At 48.6% G+C, this 14,897-nt stretch overlaps 1 protein-coding gene across 6 annotated transcripts in view; it reads right to left on the reverse strand.

The window, feature by feature from the left end:
* CYTH1 (cytohesin 1) overlaps positions 1-14,897 on the reverse strand; it is a 70,356-nt gene that overhangs the window by 40,843 nt on the left and 14,616 nt on the right. For 2 of the 6 annotated variants that reach the window (XR_008316564.1, XR_008316565.1), the window contains exon 1: positions 11,093-11,511. The exons of 1 other annotated variant lie outside the window; for it this stretch is intronic. Coding sequence is in view for 2 of the 5 variants with exons in the window: in XM_053297905.1 (XP_053153880.1) it covers positions 11,093-11,171 (79 nt within the window). In the remaining 3 variants the exon portion in view is untranslated. Of the gene's footprint in view, positions 1-6,156; positions 6,278-11,092; positions 11,512-13,599; positions 13,624-14,897 lie in introns of those variants that run through there. 3 more of the 6 variants (XM_053297906.1, XM_053297905.1, XM_053297909.1) reach the window with 3 other exon arrangements.

Consider the following 14,897-nt stretch of genomic DNA (forward strand, 5'->3'; position numbering starts at 1 on the left):
CACAACTTTTCTTTAGGATGAACCAGGGAGGGACAGAATGAAGGGAGAACAATAGCTTAGGATCTGTGAAATGTGGAATTAATTTTGGGAAGGAAGGTAGGGTCCAGGCGGAGGTGCACTCTGTCTGCCTGGAATGTGCAAAATTCCTTACTTGCCGAGAGGGCGCTGAGTTCGGATACTCTGCGAGCAGAGGTGATCGCCACCAGGAAGAGGAGCTTGTAGAACAGGGCCTTCAGCGGTATGGAAGAGATGGGTTCAAATGGCGCCCTCATTAGAGCGTTCAGGACATGATTAGTTTCCATGAGGGGAAACATCTGATAGGAGGGGGCACCAGATTAGATGCCCCTCGCAGGAAACTGGAGAGGTGTGGGTGAAGGGACGATTGACCAGAGGATGTGGAAAACAGTTGGAGTAACGAAGCCAGTGCCGAGGTCTGGTGCTTTAGCGTGTTTGGACGCAGGCAAAGGTCCAACCTGTCTTGCAGGAAGGCCAGGACCCCTGGAACCCCTGCCGACAAGGGGTCAGATTTGTGTGCTTGTGCCCATCTTAGGAAGGTGGACCATGTGGCTTGATACACTCGGTTAGTGGAAGGCCGACACAAAGTTAGGATGGTGTTCTGCACTTTTTTTGAGTAGCCCTTGGCCACTAGTTTCGCGCGCTCAACCTCCAGGTGGAGAGCTGCAGCCAATGGGGGTCGGGGTGAAGGAGAGGATCTTGGTGTAGGAGGTCTCAATGAGACACAAGATGCCACTGGGGCCTGACAGCTAGATCGAGGAGATCGGGGAACCATGGCCTGCGTGGCCAGAATGGCATGACGAGGATTAATTCATTACTTTCTCCAGAATCAACTTATTGATGACTTTCATTATGATGGCAGTGAGAGGGAAAGTGTATAGAAGGCTGTCCGGCCACTGAGTGTGAAGGGCATCGGTCGCTTCCGCCAGAGGAGAGAGGTACCTGAAGCAGCAGCGTAGGAGCTGGTGGTCAATTGGGGTGGTGAATAGGTCCACTTGTGGATGCCCCAGAACATGAGTGAGTTGCTCGAATACCTCTGGGTGGAGTGACCACTCTCTGGGTCTAGGGACTTGCGACTGAGCCAGTCTGCTAGATTGTTCTCTTCCCCCTTCAGGTGTTCTGCAATGATGGACAGCACGGCGGTCTCTGACCAATGAAAAAGGAGATCAGATTCCTGTATCAGGAGTCTGGATTTCGTGCCATCCTGCCTGTTGACGTGTGCTTTGACTGTCACGTTGTCTGTCCGAAGGAGAATGTGATGCTCCTGCAGGAGACATAGAAAGTGGAGAAGTGCCAATCGAGTGGCTCGGAGTTCTAGCCAGTTTATAGGGTGTTTGGACTCTTCTGTCGACCAAGAGCCCTGTGCAACCTGGCCTCGGCAGTGAGCTCCCCAACCTGAAAGGCTGGCGTCCATCATGACTACTGTGCATCGAGGTTCCGCCAACTGGCGCCGCCGGAGGAGGGCCAGGGAAAGTCACCAGAGGAGAGATTGTTTGACCTTCTGTGCAGTAGTGTGCAAGGTTCGGTTCGGCACAATGGAAAAGCCCTCCGGACCAGTCCGGAATTCCGGCGGTCCGGAAGGGCGGGGGACTGTCACTTTAAGCGAGGGGGTAGTACTCCCCCCCCCCGCCACCGCTCTTCCCCCTCCGGCGCTGGTGCTTTAAAAAATCTTCTTGGGGTGGCAGAGTTCCTCCCTGCCGCCCCTGCCCCCGTCGTTATCCTTCTAAGCTTGAAACGATGAAGAGCTAGCGGCACGCATGCGCCCTTTGCGGCGCGCATGCTCATCTCCGCCGCTGGCGCACACACCACATAATGTTATGTGGTGCGCGCGCGCCAGCGGCAAAAACGAGCGCGCGCACCACGAAGGGCACACCCGCGCCGCTAGGTCTTCATTGTTTCAAGCTTAGAAGGACGACGACAGGGGCAGGGGCGGCAGGGAGGAACTCTGCCACCCCAAGAAGATTTTTAAAAGCACCAGCGCCGGAGGTGGAAGAGCAGCCGGGCGGAGGGAGTACTACCACCACCACCCCCGCTTAAAGTGACAGTCCCCTCAGTGCCGGACCATGCTTCTGTGGTTCCGTGCACATCCCTACTTCTGTGACATCAAGATAACCTTCTGTGTGACCACCATGATGTCGTCCTGCCAGGGGAGGAGCAACCACTGGAGGAGTCGCGAGTGCCATCTGGCCCAAGGTGTACATTCCAGACACGATATCATGGATCCCAGGGCTTGTGCCAGGACCATGCTGTCTACCTTGCGTTTGTGAAGTAGTGGATGGAGTTGACTGGTGATCTTGTCTCTCCGTACCCAGGATAGGCTGATAGTTCCCTGAGTGGTGTTGAATATGGCCCCTAGATGCACCAGGCGTTGAGATGGTTTGAGGTGGCTCTTCTGCATGTTGATCACGAAACCGTGGTCCCTCAGGGCCGTCAGCGTCATGTGGACATCCCTGATGACCTGGTCCTTCGAGTGCGCCCTGACGAGCAGATCGTCCAGGAACGGTTGGATGCTCACCCCCTGCAGGCGGAGGTGAGAGTCTAGGGAGGCCTTGATCTTCGTAAATACCCTTGGGGCGAATGACAGCCCAAAGGGTAGGGCATGGTACTGGAAGTGGCCCCTGTTGTACGTGGAGTGCAGATGTTGCCCGTCGAGGTCCCTGATCAGGATGTGCAGATAGGCCTCCGAAAGATCCACGGATGCTAGGTAGTCCCCCGGCCGAATGGTCTCCTTGATGGCATGAAGGGACTCCATCCTGAACTTCCTTTTCCTTACAAAGCAGTTGAAAGCCTTTAGGTCGAGGGTGGCTCTCCATGAACCGTCCTTCTTTGGGACTAGGAAGATGCTAGAGTATGTGCGTTGCAATTTTTGAGTAGATGGCACATGCTCTATTGCCCGAATCTGGAGCAGGTGACTCACTGCTTGACGCATCCACTGATGTTTGGATGGGTTGGCGGACCGGGGGGGTGGGTATGAAGCAAGGGGGAGGATTCGAGATGAGGTCTATGGCATAGCCATTGGAAACTGTATCTACCACCCAGGCATTGGAAGCCATGGACATCCAGGTCACGCAGAAGTCCGCCAGCCGACGCCCACAGGGGTGGCGTCATTGTCTACGCTGTGTGTTGGAAGGGGTAAATTGTCTGGAGGTGTATCCACAAGAATTCCCCCAGTATTGTTGGCGCCACTGGGGCCAACAATACTGGAGTTGCCTCTGAACGATTGGGCCCGGAACTTCCTGGTGGAGTAGTTCTGGTTGAAGGACTGCCTGTAGGGGCAGAAGGAGCTGCGAGAGCCATGAAAAAAGCATCTCGAATCTCTGCGCGATGATGGCATAGCCTTCTTTTTGTCATGCATCTCCACAAGGACAGGGTCTAATGCCAGACCGAAGAGGTTGGATTCCGCAAAGGGAGCTGATGTCAGCATAAACTTGGACGTAGAGTCAACATTCCAGGACTTCAGTCAAAGGGACCTGTGAATGGCAATGCCTGCTACCATGGCTCAGGAGGAGTGCTGAATGCAGTCCAAACCCGAGTCCGCTGTCAGGGCCGCAGCCTCAACCATTTTATTTATGCCTTGGTGGAGCTTGGAGAGCTCAGGATGGACCATTTTTACTAACTCCTTGACCCATAGTAAGGACCGCCGGGCGAAAATAGAGTTGGTAGTGGCTAATTTTATGGATGTGGCAGAGGCATCGTGTACCTTCTTTAACAGCGTGTCACAGTGCCTGTCCTCCTGGGATTTAAGTTGTTCCTGTCCTTCAGAATGCAAAATGGCCCTCAAGACCAGCTGGGCCACTGGGGGATCCACCTTAGGGGTGGACAATAGGTTAAACACTTCCGGGGAGGCTACCAATGGGTTTGGTGGATGCCGGGGGTTGCCATTCCGCACACATCACCCTACAGAACCGGGGGGGGGGGGAGAGAGAGAAAAGGCACCACCAACATTACCGGTTCTGAGGCAGGGAAAACCTATTGATCGACTGTGGACGTTGGTTGCGCAGGTTCTGATGGAGGGACATCGTTAATCGCGTGCTTCGCTTTAGCCAGGAGGACCTTGAAGTCAGCTGAGGAAAAAAGCCTGGCAGAGTTAGAAATGAGGGAAATCACCTCCTCCTCTGAGAGCTCCCCTTCCTCTTTTTCCGAATCTATGGGTTCTATGGGGCCCATGGGGTGTGAGTGCGAGGAGTCACTGTTTGAGGAAGGCCTCAGCGCCAGAGGCGAATCAGGCCTTGCCGGCAATTGCAGAGGAACTTGTGTGACTGGAGCAGGAATGGGGGAGTCAGGGGGACCGTGGGAGAAGGGAGAATAGGATTTGGGGAGTGTTTGGGCCTCTTAGGTCCCGGTGGGGTGGAGAGGGGGAGGACAAGCTTCTGTGTCTGCGCTTTCCTCTGGGAGGCAAGGGCCTTGGCGCGAACAAACCATGTTCTGACAGTGGTATGGCCGTACGGCATGGGTTGGAATCAGGTGAGGATGAGGAAAGCCTGTCGCTGCCCCTCCTGTGGAGAGCCTGCCTGCGCCTTGCGCCCTGTGTGGTTAATAGTGGTATAAGGGTCATAGAACTACTGATTGCAGGCACCGGGTGCAATTCGGGGGGTTTCCCGCAGGGCCCCGATTGGCCTGTCCCTGGGGCCCATGAAAAGGAGCCGCAGGTGGCTCTCTCAGTGTTTCTCTGTTTGGCTGAGCTCTCCTTCGATTTAGCACCATTTTTGCTGGCTTTAGCTTTCGAGCGCCAACAAACCACATGAATGAGCAGCTGCTCACTCAAGCACTTGTGCCCTTCAGTCCTTTGCAAGGATTCCTTTTGTTTGTTTGTTTTGAAAGATAGTTGTCCTCCAGCATGTTTGGACTTTTTGTGGGCTTTGGAGTGTCGCTGCCCAGAAGCCTCTGCCCCCATAGCCTTAGACGCCAAGGCGGTGGTGATCAAGGGGGGGAGGGAGCTAAAGCCACTTCCGAATGGGTCGCGGTGAGCGGTAGGGCGGTTTTTGCGCTGTCTAGGTGCTGCGGCAGCTCAGAGCCCCCAGATGGGGAGCCTTGTAAAAGCTCCTCTGCATGAGCCAGCTCCATTGGGGGGAAAGGAAAAAAGAAAGTGAAACCAATTTAGGCTAGTTCAGTCAGGCCAAATTGCAAAGGAAAAAGGGAAATTTAGAGAAGCATTTGTTAGTAACTTATACTGAGTGCAAACTCTCCTCCCCCCTTTGCACAATCTAAGATAGGAGGAGAGAAGCTGAGTAGGGGAGCAGAAAAGTTACCCAAAGTCAGAAAAGCTGAGGAAAATGGCTGATCCAGCAAGAGCTCTCTCTCTATGAGTCTATCATGAGTGAGACAGAACTGGAACTGGGGCTAGGAGGTGGCTACGCCTACAATTCAAGTCACATGGTCCAGTTCTATCTCTGGCATGCTCAGTTCACTACCCATCCTGAGGATCTCCTACTCAGGGGAAAAAGGCACTGCTTAAATGCAAGCCACTTGGCCTTCAACCTACAATACTACAAATGTCCTCCTCGACTACTCGCAGCACAATCAGACTGCAAAAAGTAATTGTACTTATTCATGGGCCATCAGCTATTTGTGTAGGTTCTTCCGGGCAGTCCTTGCCCTCTAGGGCTTCTGAAAGCAATGTTGGGGCATACATGTAAATCACTCCAGAACTGCCCTGCAATTCTGGCTGCTCCAATACCAGGCCTTACCTTCCCTATAAGCATCACATCCCCCACCTCCAGCCAGGCATAAGGGCACCCGGAGCAAGAAGCTCTTTGTACCCTACTGGTAGGAAGTCCAGGCTCTACAGGATTCCAGGAACAAGCCAAGCAAACACAGTTCTGACAAATATCATTTGCTCGCAAGCCAGGCCCCAGACAAGAGATGACAGTGCTTGCTCCTTCCCCTGTCATCCATTTACTGAGTGGGGTCCATTTGCCCACCATTTCTTCTTCTCTACCCATATCATCCACCCAGATTTGACTGTATGGAGCAAAGTTTTGTAGGACACATGTCCTGAACACAGCAGCGATCTAACTGTGGCTGAGGAAATATTATGAAGCTGCTGAGCCATTCAGAAGCTGCTCCCAGGCATATCAAGAAAAGAAACAGAGGTTAATGAATAAACCTTCTGCACTCATGTGATCAGAACACAACACAGACCTGCTTTTGCCCACTCCATTCCTTAGGCAGTTACTGGGGTTGAGAGAGGAAGGACAAGAGGAAAAAGGAGTCAGTCGGCTGCAGCATGCCCAAGACCTTTAGATGGCAGACCCCGATGGACTGTGAGCAGAGCTGGAAACACAAGAGGAGCTGAAAGGGCAGGAAGAGGAATATGGGGCAAGGATAGCTGTGGAAAGCTCTTCTTAAATTTATTATTTGTCATATTTATAGACCGCCCAATATGTGCGTACCTAGGTGGTGTACATAATTTAACACACAAATATAAAAACAGAATTAAGAACAAAACAATTTCACAGAATAAAAACAGTTTTAAAATTTATTTTAATTAGACGCCTGAGAAAACAGGTGTGTCTTGAGAGTCTTTTAAGAAACAACCAGAGATGGAGAAGCTTTTATTTTGACAGGATGTGTATTCCAAAGCCCCGGAGCAGCCACAGAGAGAGAAGTCCCAGTCCCATGTCACTACCAAACGAGCCAGTGGCAACCGTAACCAGATGTCCGGTTAAGAAACTTTAGATATCCCACTAAAGTAAACAACGTCAAACACACTTCTCTGTCCTTACTAAGTTGAGAGGCAGCGGAGGGTTCAGCCCTACACCCCCACCTCCACCCCACCCCGGCCCTCAGGTGCTCTTGCCACCACATCCTGTGTTTTACTGATAGCAGCTACCTACGAAAGCTTGTGCTACAGTTAACGTGTCAGGCTTTAAGATGCCACAAGATTCTTGCTTGCCTTGGCTGCTACGGAACAATACAGCTGCCCCATTCGGAGTGCTGCACCAGAGGAAGTAAACTTTACGACTGCCAGGAGAGAGCCCCAGTTCCCACCCCGGCAGATTCTGAAGTAATGCAGCCAGCTCCCAACTCCCAGGGCTAAAGGGAAGCACACAGAGAAATGCCCCCATTATTGCTCTCCCTTCTCATTCACAGCAGAGGCATGGCAGCCCTAGCCATGATTTCCCTGAAACCTCCTGGTTGTGCAAAGTGAAGGCCCCGTTTCCATGGACACCATCTGGCACAAGTTTCCCCAAGCTCTTGCCAAGTCAGAATCCCCTTCTGTTTGACTGTAGGGAGGGAGCTGGCAGCCATCTGGGAAATGGCTCTCCCCAACATCTGTGGAGGTGGGGAGAACAACATAACCAGCTTCTTGGATTTCCCCTCACAGACCTCATGACAAACTCCAGCTGCACCCTCTTCTTCCCAAGCTACTGTCCTTCCACAATCTGGCACAAGACTGGAGCCGGCCAGCCCCTGCTTTGCAATGCAATGCTGCCAGAGTAAATGGTGCCACTCAGACAGTTGGTACTGTGCTGCCCTGCAGGTCTGTTTGTTTTTTAAGGTATTTTTATTGGGCCCATTGTCTCTGCACATAAGCACACATGTCCTCTTGAGCTACACACAATACTTTGTGACAAGGCTAAACAAGCGGGTAGGTAGGCCTCACACTCTTTGGACCCAGGATTAAGCTGTCTTCCCAATCTGCAGAGTGTAGTGTCGCTTGAAAGCTCCCCTTCATTTGCATTGCTAGTCTAGTATAATTTTTAACCTCCCCACATTTTGTATTTCAGGCTACATCTTGCGAACCATGAATCAATGCCCCTTTCATTTTGCATCCCCAATTATCATGCTTCCTAGACCAAGGAATCTGGGCCCTTGCAGTGGTGGGTGGGACAGGGGTCTGCACTAAAGTCCCAAAGCTTCTGACCAGAAAGCTCATTTCTGAAAATGAAACTGCCACAGCATACGTGCAGCCTTGATTTGGGCTGCACAGTTGTTGTTTTAACTTGGAATTTCTTTAAATGATGAGGGGGAAATTGTGATGATGAGGCAGAGCAACAGGGACTCAGAGTGATGAGAAGCATCTGGAAGTGCCACCATCTCCCGATTACCCCAGAGGGACCCACGCATAATACAAAAGCTTGTTCCTCTTAAAAATGGGGAAGGCAGGTTTGAAGATTCTGGAAGAGCTCCTAAGTTCTTCATTAGTTGCCCTACTATGCTCTGATGCTTGAGATCACAGCCATGTGGATTATTACATTCCCTGGCAAAGGCAGGGAAGAATACATAGAAATAAGGTGACCATTTACAACCTGGGACCAATGAGTTGCAACATTTCATCCCAGAAAGTCAGGGCAAAGCAGAGCCTGCGGCTTTGTCAGTGAACTAGGGAACTCAAGGTTACAAGCAGGCACAGCAGAGAAGCCTGTGTCTTTACCTGAAAGAGCCACCACTCATTTTCAAGTGACTTTCATATTGGATCATTCCACCCAGTCACATAACTCACCACACACCAAAAAGCCACAGATACTGTCTGTCAGCCAGATTGGTTCTCTCTACCCATTCGGTTGTCACAGAGCAAGGAAAACCTAGCACCCTCAGGTTTATTTTAATAAGTTGATACCCTAACCTTTCAAGTCACAGGCCTCAAAAGGCAGCTTACAATTATAAAACACACTTAGACACAGTAAAACATAGTATATAAAAAATTAAAAAGCAGCAGCAAATAAAATCAATTTACCAACAGCATTTGCAGTGTAAACATTAATTAAAAGCTTTACAGAAGAGACATTTTTTCATGGCCTTTCACATAGAGCTAAGGAAGGGACCTGGTGCCTATCCCCGGCGGGGCGTATGTGTGTTTGTTAGTTCCTTAACTGCTGCAACACCACAGAATGAGCCCCCATCCTTGGTCCCTATCAAAACAGGATTTGTGAAGATGATCTTAAAAGCCTGGCTAGGTACCTACTGGATCCATGTCTTTCAGTACCCGGGTCCCAGACTCTGTAGGGCATTTTAAATTGATCCCTGAAATAAATGGGTAACTAGTGCAGCGGAAGCAAAACAGGTGTTATACTAACATACCGCCATGTACCCACAAGCATTTTAGTAGTTGCATCATGCACCAACTGTAGCTCCTGAATTTTTAAAGGCAATCCCACTGAAAATGCTTTGCAATCATCCAGTCTGGATGTGACCAATGAATGGGTAAATGAAGTCAGATCCGTTATCTACAAGTAGGATTGTACTTGGTATATCAGCCTAAAAAGCACTTCCGGCTACCATCATCACTTGAACGATCGGGGCAAAAAGCACATCCAGGAGTCTTCCCAAAATGTGAACTTAGTCTTGCAGAGGGAGTGAAACCCAATCAGATACATCTCAACCGCACACACACACACACCCAAAAATCAGTGGGCTTTCCAACAGAGCACATTCATCTTGTCTAGTTTAAGCTTCAGCTTGTTTGCCCTCATCCAATGCAAAGCTGCCCTCAAACATTGGTTCAAGACCTCCACTGCCTCCCTGGTACTAGTTGATGCAAACAAGAGATAAAGCTGGGTGTCATCTGCATACTAGTGATACTGCAGTGCTAACCCCGAGATAACCTCACTCAGCGGTTTCAGGTAGATGTTAAATAGCATGGGGGACAAGACTGATCCCTACAGCACTTCATATGCCAGAGGGTCAAACAAGAGTCTCTTAGCACCACTTAGTGGCTACAGCCTGTCCTCTAGGAGAACCAGAGCCACCATATTAGAGTACTACCCAAGAACAACCAGGCAAGCCAACACAGAAGGGCACCATGCATTCATATCAGTGTTGCCACCTTTTCTCTGGCCAAGGTTCTGAACAAGCAAAACATGCATTAGGCAAAGCTTTGTTCATCAATAAACTATTCATCAACTACACTGAAGGAAAGCTCTGTCCATCACTCCATGCTAGGAAAAATGGCAACTGTTGAACTTCTACTTGCTAGGCAGCTGTCAGAGGCACAGTTCTTATCAGAAAAAAATGGTAGCAACCCTCCTCCCACTGGTAACCCAGCCAAGGTTACCCAATTTTTCTCAGTGTCTTCACAGGACTGAGACAGACACAGACACAGGACTGAGCATGGAGACGGGCAAGACTGTATGGAACAAGGCCTGTTTAACATAATCCCTTCTCGTCCTTCGTAACCCACAAGGCGGACTCTAGATTGCCTAACTCAAAATGTTCATGACCCATTTTAGCACATGACCTCCCTAGGGAGATCACACAAGAGGTCACAGCCACAATCCCACTGCTAGACATCAAACCTACTCAGCAAGAGAAATGATCTTTCATATACTTTATAAAGAATGGTTCAAATAAAATATTTGCAACTACAAGAGAATTTTAAAAAGACACCATGATGTGTTAAGATAACATGCACAATTTTATTTACAAAATGTACACACACTGGGAAGATATGACAAGCAGTGTTCCCTGTAACAGGGATTCTCAGATGTTGTTGACTACAACTCCCAGCATCATGCACTGGCTGTTGGCTGGGGATTATGGGAATTGTAGTCCACAACATCTGGGAATCCCCTGTTACAGGGAACACCGATGACAAGCATCATCTACAGTATGGGTCAGAACTTACATTGAGTTCAAGCCTTCCTTAGCATGAAACAGATTCTTACGGGGATCTAACATATAAATATTTTCTTTTCAACCATAAAGTAAAATTGTGAATGAACACTCATCTCTCCTTTCACCCATTCAGTGAAGGTTATGCCAGTTCCTGGATCAAAAAAAGAGGATAGGCTTACCCAGCAACCCTTCATCAAGCAACTTAGTCAGTTTTGAGTTTACAGGGTCTAGCAAACAAGGTTACACTAAGGCAAAGCGAAGTTACAATGCAGTTGAGAAAACCACCTCAGCCATGGCCCAGATCCCTTCCATGGGCAGCCATCACTCGGAAGACAGACACACACACAAATTATGCCTCCTCTGACTCACCTTGCAAAGTACCCAACATCAGACAGGTTAAAAAAAAAAAAGACAAGTCACAGCAAAAGATGACTAATTCACCCTCTCTCCTCTTCATATTTTTGTGCCATTAGCAGCAAGAGGCTCTGAACAGAGAAGGAGGAAATAATAAAGCACCTACCTGGCTTGGAGGTCGCCAAGGTGGAGGGGCAGAGGAAGGCTTGGAAACTGGAGGCACAGAGCTCACTGACTGTTCCCATGATGGCAGACTATCAATATTATACCCCCTCAAGGATGGGCAGGCCAGGCTGCCCTTGGACAGGCAGGAAGGGCCTAGCAGGTCAGGGCGAGAAGGGGTGGCAGGGAGGCTGGAGCCTCTGAATATCCAACTCTGCAGCACCAAACGGCTCTCCAAGCAGCAACAGCAGTTGTGGGAGGCGGGGGAGAGACACCAAGCAAGGGATCCCCAGTCCGGCTGAAGCAGAAGGAAGAGTAGAGGCTCCCACGCACGGAGCACAGCCAATCCCAGTTCCCTGCCAGGAAACTATTACTAGTAACGTGTGTCTCGTACAGCTGCCGAGACACACAAAGCCACTTAGAGGGTGATTCAGTTTGGGAACTTTTCCGGAGGTGCCCCCTGGCTCCACCCCGGCCACTCCTCCCAGCTGCCCAGGGGAGGTTTGGACATGGGGTATTTTTAGGTCGGTTTTATCTGGCTGCATTATTAGAGCTTTAAGCATCTATTGAGCTGGGCTGTTGCATAGCAACAATAGCTGCATAAAGGGAAGGTGCACAAAAATATAGCGTACACAGATGCCAAAGAATGGTATGTATATGTATGTGTGTGGAAAGTGCAAAACAGCAGCAGGGTAGGAGTTAGAGAGTGCGGAAGCCAGAAGGATTCTTGCTTCCTTCTGCCCAGCATGATAAAAGGGGAAACAGGAACAGCACCATGTGAAGCTTTCTGGTAGAATTCAAAACCACTTCTCTTACTAGCAAGAGGCAAGATCCTTTCCCCAGGAACCAGCTCTCACCCATGCAGACAGACTGGCCAGCAGTACCCTGCAAAGGTTTCTAAATTCAAAAGGCTCCAATGACATGCTGCAGTGAAGAACCTGGAAACTACTGACAGACTCTTAGCTGCTCACTTAAAAGGTTTCTAGCCCTCATGGGAACCAAAATGTCAGCTGAAAGCTCAGGCAAGAAAGGGAGTCTGGCTAGTGCTTCCCTTTGTCACAGCAGCTGACCGCCTTGCAGCTCTTGCTGGGGATCATGAAAGGGCTGACCTCTGCACATCTCCCCAGCAATCTGCAAGTCTCTCTTTTACTTCTGCTATGTGTCAGCCTCTGTTTTTCTCTTCTTGTTTTTTAAAGTCAGTGTTTTGTAAAGAATACACAACTATGATGAACATTAAATCCCATACCTTACAAACTAGAACTGGGCAACTTGGCATAACTCCTGTGGAATTATATAGCAATCCCAACCTTTTTGCTATCTGGGCAAGGAAGTGCAATACAGATGCAAGACTGAAGCGAAAGCATCAAACGCCTTCTACAAATCCACCAATACTAAGAGGCAAGCTACCACCACCGTAGAACTAGGAACATGTATGAGGGGCTCCAAGCCACAGAGCGCTGCAGAAAGAAGCTCATCATTTTGTGTTTCTGCAGTGTTTCAGCTTCTTCTGCAAATAATGCCTATTGGAATCACATAGATAACTCTTCTTCCTTTCCCTCTTCCCATCTCCACCACCCTAGTCTCACTGAAGGTTTGCATTACCCAAGCCTCAAGTTCACTCATACACATGTATTCCATCTTAAACATCTAATCCAGTGTAGTAAAACACAAGGGATTGTCAGAAGCCACAATCTCATGACTAAGTTGGTACTACTGCCACATCTCCGAAGACGCAGAAAGCAACCCTTCATCTGAACATGACTGCAGCAGCAAGTCAGGCAAGAAACACAACTCTGCTTCCAGGGGATAGTGTAGGATAAACAGGTGCTCTCACACCCAGAGGTTTAGGGGAACAAGGAAAGATGAGAGTGTTGCCAAATTACTGCAGAATGCCTATCCTGCCACAGGTACCATAAACAGCCAATTACATAATGCATGGGGTTGCTTCTGTTGCAGGATTCATGAAGAACAGCTTGCCTCTTGGACAGACAGTTGAGCAACCAGGATGGATTACATCCTCCTGACATTCTCCTTTCCCAAGAGACATATAAAGTGCTACAGCCCTCAGCAGGGCAGGAGATTTGTGATGCAAGAATGAACAGCAACTGAATGCAAGGAAAAGGTGAGCTTAGCTCCCCTTACAGGTGTACATCCCAGCTGTGGGGTGCAAGTGTGCGCATGCTGGGGAAGGAAGTCTATATGCTGGAATGGCTGCCAAATGCTTGAAGAACAAGACTACATTAGGTAGTCAGCAAGATGGCACACCTCTTAAAGGCAGTGCCCAGAACTCCTCCTTCATTTGATTCATTCCTACAAATGGCCAGCTGCAAAGATGGAAGGGGTTAAACAAAACCTTGGTTCTCATTGGAAGGCAATATGTAGCTTGTCTTCTGATGGACCCCGCCCCCCGCCAAATATGATCCATCATGGCCATTCAATGATGGTCTCTCCCAATAGCCTAGACTCTAAAAATGATAAGCAAATCATGGAATATGTTATTCAAAAACTTACATATCAAACACTCTCTAGCTATGCCCCATGGCATCTGAAAATAGAAGACATAACTCCAGCTTCCGCATCTGTCGAGTATTCAATATGGTGCTCCTGCCAGGAGGTAGAATCCAAATTGCTAGAAAGTGGAAGGAAATCCCCTCAATTTCCAAATAGTATGATAAGTTTTCAGATCTGTTGACTATGGGGAAACATTCACTAAAAAAAGATTACCAGAAGAACAAGCCAAATCAAGTATTTTCCTTAGCACGGCCCAATCCTATTACTTCTCAGCCACAAAAGAGCCAAAACGACAGTTTCCAAAGATCCTGAAAGCAGACACTCACAGGAACTGCTAACTGGGCAAAGAGGCACCTTTTACCGTGGTGATTCTCTTTATTGAGCAGGGGGAGAGTAACTGGCCCTGTCCACCCCCAGCACAGTACCTCCAGTGATTGTTGCTGGTGTCTATCTTGTGGTTTTTTTAGAATGTGAGCCCTTTGGGTACAGAGAGCCATCTTCTTTATTTATTATTTCTCTGTGTAAACTGCCCTGAGCCATTTTTGGAAGAGCAGTATAGAAATCGAACTAACAACAACAACAGCTGTCATCCCTTTAAAAAACAGAGGTGTAATACAGGTTATGCCTATATTTACCCAAAAGGAAGGGGACACTGAATTTAAGATAACTTCCAATTTCTAATATCAAAAAACTTTGGGGGGAAACCTAGTCTTAGATTCCAGTTACCATCAGTATGTCTGGTGGCGACTCGGATTCAGGCTTTTTTTGTAGCTGCTCCTGGTCTATGGAATGCACTCCCAGCAGATATCTGCAGTTTAGGCTCGCTGTCGGCCTTTAAGAAAGCCCTAAAAACTTATTTGTTTGGCCTGGCCTTCCAAGGCTTGTAAAGTGTTGTTTCTTAAAAGCATTTTAACTGGTTTTAAATGGTTTTAATCATTTCTGAATTGTTTTTATATTGTTTTTAGCATTGTGTTTGAATTGTGGGTTTTATGTCTTTTTAAAAAGTTGTTGTATACCGCCCAAAGCCTCTGGATGGGGCAGTTTATAAATGTAATAAATAAATCTATAAATACATACCGTATATGGTATTCAATTAAACTATTTTGAGATGGGTCAACTATTGCAACACTCAATTTTGTGAATAACAAAGCACAGCTGTGAAAAAAAGTACAAAATAAAGCACCATTTACAAAAAATGGTATCTCTGCAAATGGAGGGTGGGAGGGAAATTGAGAAGGAGGAGCTGAGTACATGTAATGAGCAGAATGAGCAAGAGAAATCAATAGCAGCGTCTGAAA

The sequence above is a fragment of the Hemicordylus capensis genome, chromosome 2 (assembly GCF_027244095.1).
Source record: "Hemicordylus capensis ecotype Gifberg chromosome 2, rHemCap1.1.pri, whole genome shotgun sequence".
Taxonomy (NCBI): Eukaryota; Metazoa; Chordata; class Lepidosauria; order Squamata; family Cordylidae; genus Hemicordylus; species Hemicordylus capensis.